General features: G+C 38.1%; 1 protein-coding gene across 9 annotated transcripts in view; it reads left to right on the top strand.

Annotated features, from left to right (window-relative positions):
- The window catches only part of ATXN2 (ataxin 2), an 85,725-nt gene that overhangs the window by 10,849 nt on the left and 59,729 nt on the right, over nt 1–15,147 (top strand). For all 9 annotated transcript variants that reach the window (XM_079763311.1, XM_079763313.1, XM_079763305.1 and 6 more), the window contains exons 2-5: nt 10,881–10,917; nt 11,982–12,041; nt 12,521–12,592; nt 13,431–13,581. In XM_079763311.1, the coding sequence (XP_079619437.1) occupies nt 10,881–10,917; nt 11,982–12,041; nt 12,521–12,592; nt 13,431–13,581 (320 nt within the window). The remainder of the gene's footprint in view (nt 1–10,880; nt 10,918–11,981; nt 12,042–12,520; nt 12,593–13,430; nt 13,582–15,147) is intronic.

The following is a 15,147-nucleotide window of genomic DNA, read 5'->3' on the forward strand; positions in this document are numbered from 1 at the left end:
GCTAAAGATGAGAGAAGTTTGGGAGAAGGCTACAGTAGTTAGTGCGACTGCTGAAGCTTTGTCAGACCTACAAACACTGTTAGTTTGCCAATCCATTGATTAAAGGGTCTAAGGCTTCTCCAGTGACACTTGAGATTTTTAAGAGAAGGTTATTTTTTTATTTTTGGGAAGAGATGCCCAATAGAATGTTCATATGTTGCGTCTGCAAGCTTCATAACCCCCCCCTGTTCATTCTGAACTTAGGAACACATTGGATATACAGAAGAGACTTAACATTTTTCATCGTTCAGTGCACGTGATTTAGCTCAAATTACTAGATCGTTATTTCTTTTTTTACATTTTATTTTATTGTTTAAAGTATTACACATAGTAGTACATATATCTCCTTTTTTTCCCCCATTGACCTTCCCCCAGCCTCCCCTACCCCCTGTCACATGCCCTCATCCCACCCCCACCCCCCCACCCCCAATGTCTTGTGTCCATTGGTTGTGCTTGTATGCATGCATACAAGTCCTTCGGTTGATCTCTTTCCCCCTCTCCCCAACATTCCCTAGCCTTCCCGCTGTAATTTGACAGTCTGTTAGATGCTTTTCTGCCTCTGTATCTAGCTTTTTGTTCATTGGGTTATAATGTTCTTTATTTTCTATAAATGAGTGAGATCATGTGGTATTTTTTCTTTCATTGCCTGGCTTATTTCACATAGCATAATGCTCTCCAGTTCCATCCATGCTGCTGCAAATGGTAAGAATTCCTTCTTTTTTATAGCAGCATAGTATTCCATTGTGTAGATGTACCACAGTTTTCAAATCCACTCATCTGCTGATGGGCATTTAGGCTGTTTCCAAATCTTAGCTATTGTAAATTTTGCTGCTATGAACATAGGGGTGCATATATCCTTTCTGATTGGTGTTTCTAGTTTCTTGGGATATATTTCTAGAAGTGGGATCACTGGGTCAAATGGGAGTTCCGTTTTTACTTTTTTGAGGAAACTCCATATTGTTCTCCACAGTGGCTGCACCAGTCTGCATTCCCACCAGCAGTGCACGAGGGTTCCTTTTTCTCCGCATCCTCGCCAGCACTTGTCGTTTGTTGATTTGTTGATGATAGCCATTCTGACAGGTGTGAGATGGTACTGCATTGTCGTTTTGATTTGCATCTCTCGGATGATTAGTGACTTTGAGCATGTTTTCATATGTCTCTTGGCCTTCCTTCTGTCTTCTTTCGAAAAGTTTCTATTTAGGTCCGTTGCCCATTTTTTTATTGGGTCATTTATCTTCCTTTTATTAAGTTGTATGAGTTCCCTGTAAATGTTGGAGATTAAACCTTTATCGGTGATAACATTGGCAAATATGTTCTCCCATACAGTGGGCTTCCTTGTTGTTTTGTTGATGGTTTCTTTTGCTGTACAAAAGCTTTTTATTTTGATGTAGTCCCATTTGTTTATTTTCCATTGCCCTAGGAGCGGTATCAGTGAAGAAATTGCTTCGGCATATGTCTGAGATTTCGCTGCCTGTGGATTCCTCTAGTATTTTTATGGTTTCCTGTCCTATGTTTAAGTCCTTTATCCATTTTGAGTTTATTTTTGTGTATGGTGTAAGTTGGTGGTCTAGTTTCATTTTTTTCCATGTATCTGTCCAATTTTCCCAACACCATTTATTGAAGAGACTGTCTTGACTCCATTGTGTGTTCATGCCTCCTTTGTCAAATATTAATTGAGCATAGTGGTTTGGGTCGATATCTGGGTTCTCTATTCTATTCCATGGGTCTATATGTCTGTCCTTGTGCCAGAACCAGGCTGTTTTGAGAACAGTGGCTTTGTAATACAGCTTGAAATCTGGTATTGAGATCCCACCTACTTTGTTCTTCTTTCTCAGGATTGCTTTTTAAAAAATATTTTTATTGATTTTAGAGAGGAAGGGAGAAAGATACAGAAACATCAACGAGAGACAATCATTGATCGGCTTCCTCCTGCAAGTCCCCCACTGGGAATTGAGCCTGCACCCTGGGCATATGCCCTGACCAGGAATGGAAACATCACCTTCTGATTCATAGGCCAACACTTAACTACTGAGCCACACTGGCCGGACACCACCTTGTTTGACACATCTTTTCAGTGAGGAAATAGTTTGCAATAAGTATTAATTATAAAATTTCCCTTTTTAGCCAAAACCGGTTTGGCTCAGTGGATAGAGCGTCGGCCTGCGGACTCAAGGGTCCCGGGTTCGATTCCGGTCAAGGGCATGTACCTTAGTTGTGGGCACATCCCCAATAGGGGGTGTGCAAGAGGCAGCTGATTGATGTTTCTCTCTCATCGATGTTTCTAACTCTCTATCCCTCTCTCTTCCTCTGTGTAAAAAAAAAAAAAATCAATAAAATATATTAAAATTCCCCTTTTTATTAAGAAAATGAAAATGGGAAGAACAAAGTGACTCATCTGAGTTAACCAGAAGAGCTGGAATTAGATTTCTAGTTTTTAGTTAATTGTCCTTGACAGCTATAGTTTTTCTGTACTATAAAGAGAAATTGAATTAGTCAATACTTGTCATAATTCACATAAACTATGCTCTGTACTTAATTTACCCTACAGTTTAAGAGTATTTACTGTGTGCCAGGCTCTCTTCTTTAAGTCCTGGGCACACAGTGGTGAATGAGACAATCAGAAGTGTTAGCCTTCATGGAGTTTATATTCTGGGGCTGGAAGGTAGACAGACAGAAAGATGAATACATAATAAACAAAATATCAGGTAATAAGTACTATGATATACTATTAGTCAAGTACTAAAATGGTGATATAATAGTAGTTAGGGGTGGTCAGGCAAAGCCTCTCTGAAGAGGTGACATATAAATTGAGATCTAAATAACAAAAAGCAGTCTGCCATGTGAATATCTGGGCGGGGGGGAGCATTATTATAGCTTTATAGGGGGATTTGGAAGCATGCAATATTCTTACTATGCCAAAAAATATTCATTACATCTATACAACTAGCCTGGTTCTAGAAATCTGGATCAATGAAATATTTTGATTGTATAAATCTGATACCCAGGCATGGTGAAATAGTTGTAGGAATGAATGAATGTAGGTCAAACGTTTTGAAAAACAGGTGGTAAATGAGCAAAATGGTGAAAAATATAAGTTGTATAATTATTCTGTATGGTGACAGTACCAATAGAAATTGCGTGATTCCCCCCTAAGAACCCCCAGAACTCACTGATATAGAGGGCTGACTGTATTATCACAGTTTGCTTATTTATTCACCAGATATTGGACATTTGGGCTGCTTTCAGTGTTTGGCTATTATGAATAAACCAACTTTAAACATTCACATTCATTGCTCTTGAATAATTACCTAGGAGTGGGATTGCTAGGTTGTCTAAGTATGTTTTACTTTATAAGAACCCGTGCCAAACTTTTCCAAGTAACTGTATCATTTTCCCTTCCCACCAGCAGTTTCAGTTGTTCAGTATCCTCAATAGTACTTGTATTGTCAGTCTTTAATTTTACCCAATAAATCTTATTTGGTTAAATGAGTGTATAAGTCTTTTGCACACTTATTTTTTATAATATATTTTTATTGATTTCAGAGAGGAAGGGAGAGGGAGAGAGAGAGAGAAACATCGATGATCAGCTACCTCCTGCACACCCCCCCTACTGGGGATCAAGCCCGCAACCTGGGCATGTGCCCTTGACCGGAATTGAGCCTGGGACCTTTCAGTCTGCAGGCCAACGCTCTATCCACTGAGCCAAACAGGCTAGGACCACACTTATTGTTTTCTTAATCTTTATTTTATTAATAAGTTATATGAGTTCTTCATATATACTGGGTATAAGCCCATTATCATATATTTTGTAAACATTTCCTTGTCTGTGGATTGACTTTTCATTTTAACAGCATCTTTCAAAGAATAGACTACTTAAGTCCAGCTAATGTGGCTCAGTGGTTGAGCATCTACCCAGGAACCAAGAGGTCAGTGGTTCGATTCCCAGTCAGGGCACATGCTTGAGTTTCAGGCTTGATCCCCAGTAAGGGATGTGCAGGAGGCATCTTATCAACGATTCTCTCTCATCATTGATGTTTCTCTTTCTCTCTCTCTCTCTCTCTCTCTCTCTCTACCTTCTTTGAAATCAATAAAAATACATATTTAAAAAAAATAGACTAAAAATTTGATGAAGTCTAATTTATCATTTTTTTGTTTTATCGTTTGTATTTTTTTCTGTTCTATCTGAAATCTTTGTCTAATCCAAGGTCATAAAGAACTCCATGTTGCCGAAACCGGTTTGGCTCAGTGGATAGAGCGTCGGTCTGCGGACTGAAAGGTCCCAGGTTCGATTCCAGTCAAGGACATGTACATTGGTTGCGGGCACATCCCCGGTAGGAGGTGTGCAGGAGGCAGCTGGTCGATGTTTCTCTCTCATCGATGTTTCTAGCTCTCTATCCCTCTCCCTTCCTCTCTGTAAAAAATCAATAAAATATATTTTAAAAAAAAGAAAAAAAAAGAACTCCATGTTTTTTAAAAAAGTTTTATTTAAACCTTTTATGATCATTAGGGCGTTAATCCATTTTGAGTTAGCCTTGCTCAGCTCTCTTATTTGTAGTAGCTTTTTTGCAGATCCACTTGGAATTTTCTGCATAAATGAGTATGTGGTCTTTAAAAAAATATATGTATTTATTGATTTTATGGAGGAAGGGAAAGATATAGAAACATCAATGATGAGAGAGTCGTTGATAGGATGTTTCTTGCATGCCCCCTACTGGGGATTGAGCCTGCAACCTGGGCATGTGCCTTGACAGCGACCTCCTGGTTCATAGGTTAATGCTCAATCACTGAGCCATGCTGGCCGGGCAATTATGTGGTCTTTTAAAGACAGTTTTCTTTCTTCCTATCCAATCATTGTGCCTTTATTTCTTTTCTTTTTGTTTTGTTTTGTTGTTTTGTTAATCCTCTCCTGAGGATATTTTTCCATTTATTTTTAGGGAGAGTGGAAAAGAAAGGGAAAGACAGAGAGAAACATTGATGTGAAAGACATTGGTTGGTTGCCTCTTGCACAAGCCCTGTCCAGGGCCCGGGCTGGGGAAGAGCCTGCAACCAAGGTATGTGCCATTCACTGGAATTGAACCCAGGACCTTTTGGTCCACAGGCCGGCACTCTATCCACTAAGCCAAACTGGCTAGGGCAAGCCTTTATTTCTTTTTCTTGCCTTTATTGCACAAGCTAGAAGCACCATTTTAAGTGTTTGTCTCATCAGTTTATTTTTCTTTTACAATTTGTTCTAATCAGGATTCCCATGAGGTTCACAAGTTGTTTGATATGTCTCAAGTCTATTTTAATCTATCTACAGTTAACCCTTCATTTTATGTTAGTTGCTTTTAATTCAGTGATCAGTACAAAGTCCCTGTATTTATGGAACTTGCTCATAGTGTTGTCATCAAATGCACATTATTAAAATACATACCTTGATGTTTTTTCAATAGGTGGATCAACCTCAATTGAACATTGTTGTAAAGCTTAATGTTAAATGACAATAAAAGCACTTTCATAACATTTTAATTATGTACAGATTAAACTTTCATGGAAAGTAATACTGTAGAGAAGATTCCTGTAGAAGCACTGGTTCATATAAAACAGCAATAAACTTCATTTTTAAATTGCAGTTTTTTACATCGCAGCCCCATTTTTTTTAGTACAGGCTTGTCTTGTAATGACTCAGACAGTAAGTATTTTAGGCTTTTTGGGCCATATAACTACTTGGTTGCATATTCTTCCTGGCTTTTCTTTTTTTAAAACAACCTTTAAGAAGTTAAAAAACATGCTTAACCTCAAAGGCCAGACAAAAACAGGTTGTTGGCTGTAGTTCGCTGACTCTTGTTTTAGAGAATGATTACTTTGAAAGCTTTCATTTCCTTTTTTTTTCCTTTCCCTTCTTTGGGCTCATTGACTTACTAAATTCTTAGTAAGTGTATCTATCTATATATATAAAAGGCTAATATGCAAAGTGTCCCCTTGGGAGTTCCACCAGGAGACCTGAGTTCGATTGCTTGCTATAATGTGTGCTGACCACCAGGGAGCGGCGTGGAACAAAGGAAGGCCCCAGCCAGCAGCCGGAAGATCCCAATCAACCCTGATCGCTGGCCAGGCTTAGGGACCCTACCTGTGCACTCCCTGTAGGGAGCGGGGCTAAGGAGTTAGTTGGACATCCACCAAGGGATCCTGGACTGCAAGAGGGCGCAGGCTGGGTACTGAGACACGCGCACGCGCGGAGAGGACTGGCAACTGAGTGCGTGGCTGGCTTTCTCAAGCGGGAGACAAAAAAAAATTAATTTATTTTTTAATTTAATCTTTATTTTTTAATTTAATAAATCTTTATTCACAAATTTCGTGCGCCGGGTCTTTAGTATTTCCTAATAACAAGGACATTCTGTTACAAGACCACAGGTAATTAATATTATGTCAAACTATTATCTACAGGCCTTATTCAGATTTTACCAATTGTTTACTCTGTGGTACAAGAACCATTCCAGGATTGCATGTTTCATTCAGGTGTCGTGTTTTTGTGGCTTCCTTTAATCTGAAGTAGTTTCTTAGTTTTTCTTCATCTTTCATGACTTGACTCTTCTTAAAGAATACCTTTCAGCATTTCATATAATACTGGTTTGGTGGTGATGAACTCCTTTAGCTTTTTCTTATCTGTGAAGCTCTTTATCTACCCTTCAATTCTGAATGATAGCTTTGCTGGGTAGAGTAATCTTGGTTGTAGGTTCTTGCTATTCATCACTTTGAATATTTCTTGCCACTCCCGTCTGGCCTGCATAGTTTCTGTTGAGAAATCAGCTGACAATCGTATGGGTGCTCCCTTGTAGGTAACTAACTGTTTTTCTCTTGCTGCTTTTAATATTCTCTCTTTGTCTTTTGCTCTTGGCATTTTAATTATGATGTGTCTTGGTGTGGTCCTCTTTGGATTCCTTTTGTTTGGGGTTCTGTGCACTTCCTGGACTTGTAAGTCTATTTCTTTCACCAGGTGGGGGAAGTTTTCTGTCATTATTTCTTCAAATAGGTTTTCAGTATCTTACTCTCTTCTTCTGGCACCCCCATAATTCTGATGTTGGTACACTTGAAGTTGTCCCAGAGGCTCCTTACACTATCTTCATATTTTTGGATTCTTTTTGCTTTTCTGGTTGAGTGTTTTTTGCTTCTTTGTATTTCAAATCTTTGACTTGATTCTTGCGATCCTCTAGTCTGCTGTTAGATCTCTGTACAATATTTTTTATTTCAGTCAGTGTATGCTTAATTTCTAGTTGGTCCTTTTTCATATCCTCGAGGGTCTCGCTAAATTTATCGGCCTTTTCTAGAAAATTCTTGAAAAACCTTATAACTGTGGTTTTGAACTCTATATCCAGTCCTTTGCTTTCCTCCATTTCTTTCATTTGTGATCTGTTTCTTTGCCTCTGCATTTTGGCTGCTTCCCTGAGTTGATAGAGTGGCTTTGTGTGCGCGGTGTCCTATAGGGCCCAGTGGCTCAGCATCCCCAGTTACCTGAGGTGGACACTCTTGGTGCACCCCTTTGTAGGCCGTGTGCACAGCCTTGTTGTAGTTAAGCCTTGTTTGTTGTTGGTATCACTGGGAGGAATTGACCTCCAGGCCAATTGGCTGTGAGGATCAGCTGTGTCTATGATGGGAGAACTTCTGTGCTGGAGACACCCTTATGAGGCAAGACTTGCAAAAGCCTCTGTGCTCAGCTTGGATGGGGCGGAGTCTCAGGGCGGAGCAGACAGCATTGGTTTTCCGTCAGCCCTGCCCTAATAGGCCCCTGTGTCTCAGTGTCCCATGGTAATCGCTGTAAGCACCTCTGAGAGAAAGCCGCCCTCGAGTTCCGCCCGCTGCCAGACAGTCCAGTTTCTCCCCGAATGAGTCTGGGTCCCCAGAGTCTCGCCCGGAACTGGAGTTCAGTGCAGTCTGGAGCTTTTGTCTCCCTCCCGCTTGAGAAAGCCAGCCACGTACTCAGTTGCCCGCCGATGCACGTGCACCTCGGTACCTCTGCCTTCCGCAGTTCCTCTGAGTCTCTGTGCTTTTCTCTTTCCTGACAGTCCAGTTTCACCCCGTATGAGTTTGGGTCCACAGAGTCTCACCTGGAACTGGAGTTCAGCGCAATTGGGAGCCTTTGTCTCCCGCTTGAGAAAGCCAGCCGCGCACTTAGTTGCCAGTCCTCTCCGCGCGTGTGTCTCGGTCCTCTGCCTCCTGCAGCTCCTCTGAGTCTCAGTGAGCTTTTCTCTTTCCTTCTAGTTGTAGAATTTCCACTCAGCCAGCCTTCCTGTGGTTCTGGATGATGTCCGTTTTGTCTTTTAGTTGTAGTTTTGAAATTGTGCGAGGCAGCAGTTTAGGTGTTTACCTATGCCGCCATCTTGGTTTCTCCCTCCTGTATTATTTTGAAGCAGTATACGCTATTATTTTTGTAACTTTCTTTGTGTGAATTTGGTATATTGAATCACACTTTAATTAATAACTATTAAAAGCTTAGAAACCAGGGTATAGTTTTGTTAAATCTGATCAATCTAATCATAAGTATATTTAGGACTAGAATGTGATCTTGGCTTTTCTTTGAGATTTAATTTTTTTGTAACAGAATGAAATATTAAGATACCTTGTTTCAGAATACTAAAGAGAAATAAAAGTAAAGTATAATCTGAGTAGATCCAAAAAGAGAGAAAAAACAAGGATGCATTTGGGATTTTATCAGTTTCAGAGAATGCTGCTGTGATATGCTAACATTCTACCTTGGGTGCCCAACCACCTGGTATATCAGGAGAAATCAGTGGTTCCTGCACTTTGTACCACTTTATACCACTTTTAGTGTTTTATTATTTTCCCTGTTGAACTGTTTGATCTGAGTAAATTGGATTGTCAAAACAATTGCTCTTTATTAGTCAAAGGCAGAAATGTATAATCAATGAAAGTAGTGTGACTACTCTGGCTTTGTGAGTTTAAGGGCACTTAATTGGAGGCATTTGCTTAAGTCTTTTAATGATGGTATCTCAGCAACCGCTAAGATGAGATAACCTTTCTAAACAAGATTTAGCCTTTGGCTACAGACTACAAATAAATAGAAAAATCTAAATTATTCAAATCATGTTTGAAAAAAATGTACAAATTTGATTAGGCTTAATTGTGAGGCTAGTTCATTCCCTGTGATGCAATTTCAGAGAGGCAGCATAACCTAGAAATGAAAAGCCTAGACTTTGGATCACCTGGTTCAGATACCACCTCCTGCTCCTGAGCTGAATGATTTTGGTCAAGATGTTTAACTGCCAAGGTTTGGTTTTATCCCCTCTAAAGGAGGGGTGAGAGATTTGACATTGTGCTTACCATAGTGTCTGGTTTTTAGTCAGTTCTATAAATGGTAAATTATAGGAAGTTCTCTGTGCTGTGTGTGAGGCAGAGTCACAGAATCAGAATATTGGAAATGGAAGGAATCTCAGAGGTGATTTGGTTCAAGACATTATCTTCTAGATGAGAGAAGGTGACAGAGTTGGAGACCAAATTGGCCCTGGCCTCAGTGCTAAGGACAGTGCTACTTTGCTGGGAATTGATACCATTCAAAACTGCTAGACTTTTTGGACCTGAATTGTACTTCTCTTTGAATGTTTTAAGTTTGTATCTTTTTTTTTCCTTTATTGATTAAGGTATTACATATGTGTCCTTATCCCCCCATTGTCCCCCTTCCCCCCACTCATGCCCTCACCCCCCTGGTGTCTGTGTCCATTGGTTATGCTTATATGCATGCATACAAGTCCTTTGGTTGATCTCTCCCTTAAGTTTGTATCTTAATTTGAGAGTTGTGATTTTATTAAAATGAGATCCTAGTTCTGTTATTCTAGAGTAACTCATGTTTTTAGGAATATAACATTTCACTTTATTAGTGTTTTTATCATTTCCTAAGGGACCTAATCTTTTCTAATGGAACAAGCCTTAGGGTATATTATGTTCTATAATAAAATTGAAAATAGAGTCCACATTACTGGAAATTACTTGACAAGCCAGCTTCATTGGTGTGCTGCATTGTTTCAGGAGAAGGCACTTTTACCTAGATTCTGAAGAAGGCACTTATTATTTAGCAGTGAAAGTGCTTTGAATGATTTAACTTTTTAAAATCCTCATCCAGGGATATTTTTCCATTGATTTTTAGAGAGAGTAGAAGAGAGAGGGAAAGGCAGAGAGGAACATCAGTGTGAGAGAAACACATTGATTGGTTGCCTCCTGATGGGTTGCCTTCTGCACGCCCTGACCAGGGCCCGGGCCAGGAAGGAGCCTGCAATGGAAGTACATTCCCTTGACCAGAATCGAACCTGGGACTCTTTGGTCCCTAGGCTGACGCTCTATGCACTGAGCCAAACCTGCTAGGGCCAATGTTACTTATTTCAAGACGTTTTTCTGCAGTTGTAAACACAGTACCTATTCTTAGAGATGAGGGAAAAACATAGGAGGTGATTTGATGTCAATCACATCAGGAACAGAATCTATATTTTGCTCCTGAGTAGCTTTTTATAACAGAGCAATTGGTTACTTTTGGAGTAAGGATTATTATATTTAGTATTGGTTATTCCAGTAAGCTATTTTTATTTTGAGTTTGATATTGTTCAGTTTCTTTCCTCCTGCCTTCTTTCCATGACCCATACCTGTTCTGGGCCTCAGAGCCAGCAAAGCAGAGAGAGAGAGCGAGAGCAGAACTGTTCTTAGATAGCTTTTATACTTAATATTAGATGACTCTGGCCCACAGATTGATCACTTGTATTTTATTTGAATGGAATTATAAGATATTTTAAATGTGAAAATACTTTTAGCTTGTTTAGCCTGTTGAATTTAATAAACATAATATTTAATCTTTTCAGAGGTCGAAACAATAACAAGGGACTGCCTCAGTCTACGGTGAGTAACTTGAATATTATTTGTTTGGGAAAACTGGTAACTGAAATGTAATTTTGAAACCATAGACCAAAAGTCAAGGCAAAAAAAAATTCCCTCCTCTTCAATTTTATATCTCCGATATGCTTTACAGATCAATACTGTTTGGTATAAAATTATTAGCTCTGTGTGATTTTGATGATGACTGTATAAAATGTAATATTATCTAGAAATATTTTTCATGCATAGTAATGTCATTTCTTCTTTTATAAATGACTGAAGGCAAATCTAACTCCTCAAAGGTAAGTGGAACACCAGAACTGGAGTTTGCAGAGCTCTTTGGGTTTTGATTTTGAGTTAATGTGCTATCTTTTATTTTTTTCATTTTTCTCCCTTTGAAAGGGCCCTTTGGGTTTAAATTTCAGAACTCTTATCACTGAAATTAAATTGGGCACGAACGGGAGAAGGTATAAGTTCCACTCACTAATTTTTGAGACTTTGTCTTTATTGGGCAGATTTTCTTCTGTAGAATCGGGAGGACACACACTCATGTAATAAGGAGTGGTGTGGCTGATTAATCCTTAGAGCGCTATCATTGATTCATACATGCTGAGAGCAGATAATCCAGGGTCTTCTACAAAGATGCCCCCAATTCTACCCCATTTAGTTAAGGTATTCTTAATCCTGTTCAGTATACAGGTCTGTGAATTTTGATGCATACACTTGTGTAACCACCACCGTAATCAAGATAGTAGGACAGTTACATCGCCTCTAAAAATCCCTCATGTCACTTTATAGTGAAATCTCCCCAACCATTGATGTGTCTCTTCTATTCCTATGGCTTTATCTTCCCTCATACATGTAAGTTCAGTTTTGCTTTTTATATCATGCATAGTCAAAACATTGTTATTTGGTATGGAAACCTAAACTTCTATTCTCTAAGGAAGCAAAAGTCTATAGTAAACCAAATCTTCCTTTAATGCATGTAAGGTATTACAAACCTAACTAAATATAACAAAATAAATGTTTAATATATATGCAAGGATAAATATTGATTGCTGGTAATGTTTTTTTTCTTAATATTCCAGATTTCTTTTGATGGAATCTATGCAAATATGAGGATGGTTCATATACTTACATCAGTTGTTGTAAGTTATCAGATTATTGGGGAGAAACTGCCTTGGGAGTAGAATAAAATAATTTCATTAAGTTAAAATGTGGCTGAATGATTTTCTGTAACATTTCTTAGTCATGTTTAATCAGGAATTCTGACTAGAATTTCTGAGGTTAGAATTCCACCCAAGTTATTGTAATTCACTATAAAAAGCATTCTTGTTAACCCTGCTGTGTACATAATAATATTAGTAGTTGTTATGATGCATTATTTTGTCACCTAATAAAACTGGAGTCAGAAATACTTCAGTATTTAAGTTCATGCTGTAAATTCTGAGCAGAATCCTGTGAGAATTGTGTATTGTTGATATTTTAAAAACTTTTATTGTTCTGTCAATGGGCACCTGATAATGTTGAATGAAGCCTGATGAGCTATAAAAAGTAAATTGAAAACAATTACCACCATGACTGGGTAGCACACTGTTTCTTTGATAAATTAATTATATGTTTTTAGGGATCCAAATGTGAAGTACAAGTGAAAAACGGAGGTATATATGAAGGAGTTTTTAAAACATACAGTCCTAAGGTAATTTTTACTCTTTTCCTTTTTGTTAAATGTGAAACCCCATGAATCATTAACTGCCCTGTGCTTGTGTGGCTTCCTGACAGTGCCTGTTGGTTTCTGATTTAGCAATTTATAGTTATGAGGTGGGTATGTTTGTCACATTTTCATGCTCAGTGCTTTACCTTAAAAGCACTTTTTAAAACCACTTTGATTTTGCTCTTCAGTTTCAAATACTGATTATTTTATAGATGGTATGTATAATCAAAATGATTTCTTGCTCTGTGTGCTTGTTAAAATATTTTGGCATTGCCCTAGATGGTTTGGCTCAGTAGGTGGAGTATGGACTGAAGGGTCCTGGGTTCAATTCTGGTCAAGGGCACCTACCTCGAGTGTAGGCTCAATCCTTATCCCTGGTGGGGCGTATGCGGGAGACAACCAACCGATGTGTCTCTCTCACATCAATGTTTCTCTCTGTCTCTCCCCTCCACTCTTTCTAAAAATCAATATCCTCTGGTGAGCATTAACAACAACAACAACAACAACAACAAAAATATTTTGGCCTTTTCAAGTATTGTGGACCAGAAGAGGGAGAAATTGGGTTGTTCATTTTTTTTTTTTATTACTATTAATGTGCTCGAGGCATACCATGGTAGCAAGGACCAACTTTTAGGTGAGAGGATTTTTAAAAGATGGAATGGGAAACAGTTCATATTTCTGAGGAAAACATATAATTATAGTTCTCTTGAGATAGATTATTTTTTGCCAAAGGCATGTAAGCATAGTACCTTGATATGCTGAAGAAGTCCTGTCAAGTTTATTTTATAAATGTTTAAATATTTACTCATGTTTTTCATTTAAGTGTGATTTGGTCCTTGATGCTGCACATGAGAAAAGTACAGAATCCAGTTCAGGGCCAAAACGTGAAGAAATAATGGAGAGTATTTTGTTTAAGTGTTCAGACTTCGTTGTGGTACAGTTTAAAGATATGGACTCCAGTTATGCAAGAAGAGGTGAGTTTTGATTTCCTAAGTATGCTTCATGGTTTATAAAATTTTTTCAAGCAGACTCTACAGGCATTTTTTTTAAAAGAAATATGGGCTTTAAAAAATGACCTGATTAAGACAAATGGGGATTATAATGCATTTTTTTTGGAAAATATTAAAAACTAGTAGAAGATTCGTTGGTACTTTTAGTAGGATAAATAATGAGAGTTTGTGTTCTTATTAAAAAATAGTTTGTAAAGGATTTTCTACAGTTTCCTGTTTAAGCATGCTACTGTTATACTCATCTGAAAATTTCTTGTCCCATTTTGTTCTATAATGCTTTAGTTTATAAATTTTTCATTTTATAATGCTTATAAATAACACTTATAGTTTTATTAAGCTTATAGTTCTATAAATGCTTTAGTTTCAGTTTTATAAATGCTCCGGAAAGAAATCAAAGGCACAGAGCTAAGGGAGAAAGGCAGAGGGCTATGGATAGAAAACGATTAATGAAGACAAATGGTAAAGGAGAACATATATATTTGAAAAAAGTTCAGGGTATGGGGCTACGTTTAGAGAATATAAAAGCGGTGATGTATTTATAGTAAAATTTAGTATGTTTCAACTGTCCGTTGAGGAGAAAAATGTCAGAGTTGCTGTTATTCATTTTAGAGAGCATACTTTATAGTGCTGAATGTTCAGTAACATTGAAAGACTCTTCTGGGCAATTTTGAACTTGATTCTAAAATTCTTAAATTGATTTTTCTCTTGGTCAAATTCCATAGTCAATTCTATTGCAAATTATAACTCAGCAATTTTTAATTTTTATGATTTAGTCTATGCCAACGGCTGTGTCTGTTGTGCTAATTTTTCTACACTGTTGTTTAGAAGTTACAAGCCACCAGAAAGTTAAAGCTTTTCTCTTGGTCCTCTTAACAAGGTTCTCACCTATGTTAGCTTGCTTTTTCAGAAGCTAGCCATGCTAGGTTCTCTGTAACTGCGTTGCAGTGTTGATGAAAGCACTGTGTCCTGTTCTTGTATCTTCTCAAATGTCTATCTTGTTTTTGTTTTTTGTTAATCCTCATGCAATGATATTTTTTCCATTGACTTTTAGAGAGAGTGAGAAGGAGAGAGGGAGAGGGAGAGAGAGAGAGAGAGAATCATCAGTGTGAGAGAGACACATCAATTGGTTGCCTCTCACACGACTGGGACCGGGGATCGAACCTGCAACCCAAGTATGTGCCCTTGACCGGCATATACATACCTTGAAATTGGCATTTTATTTTAACTTGGTTTCCTGTCTCTTTCCAATGTTCCTTTCTCACCGTTTTTTTCTCTCGCTTTCTTTCTGCTCTTCCTATTGCTCCTTATTTATATTTTTTTCTTTTTAATATCCCAACTCAACTATGTTTCAGTTCTGTGCCTTCTTGTCTATTACCTTATTTCATTCTCCCTCATATTTCTTTCTACTGCTTTATTTCCATTGTAGTATTCTCAGTCTAGAGAACAGGGGTCAAGTGGGCCAAATCTACTCATTGGTAAATAAAGTTTTATTGTAACATAGTTATGGCCATTCCTTTATGCGTCGTCAGT

Source organism: Cnephaeus nilssonii (assembly GCF_951640355.1).
Source record: "Cnephaeus nilssonii genome assembly, chromosome: 22".
NCBI classification, from domain to species: Eukaryota; Metazoa; Chordata; class Mammalia; order Chiroptera; family Vespertilionidae; genus Cnephaeus; species Cnephaeus nilssonii.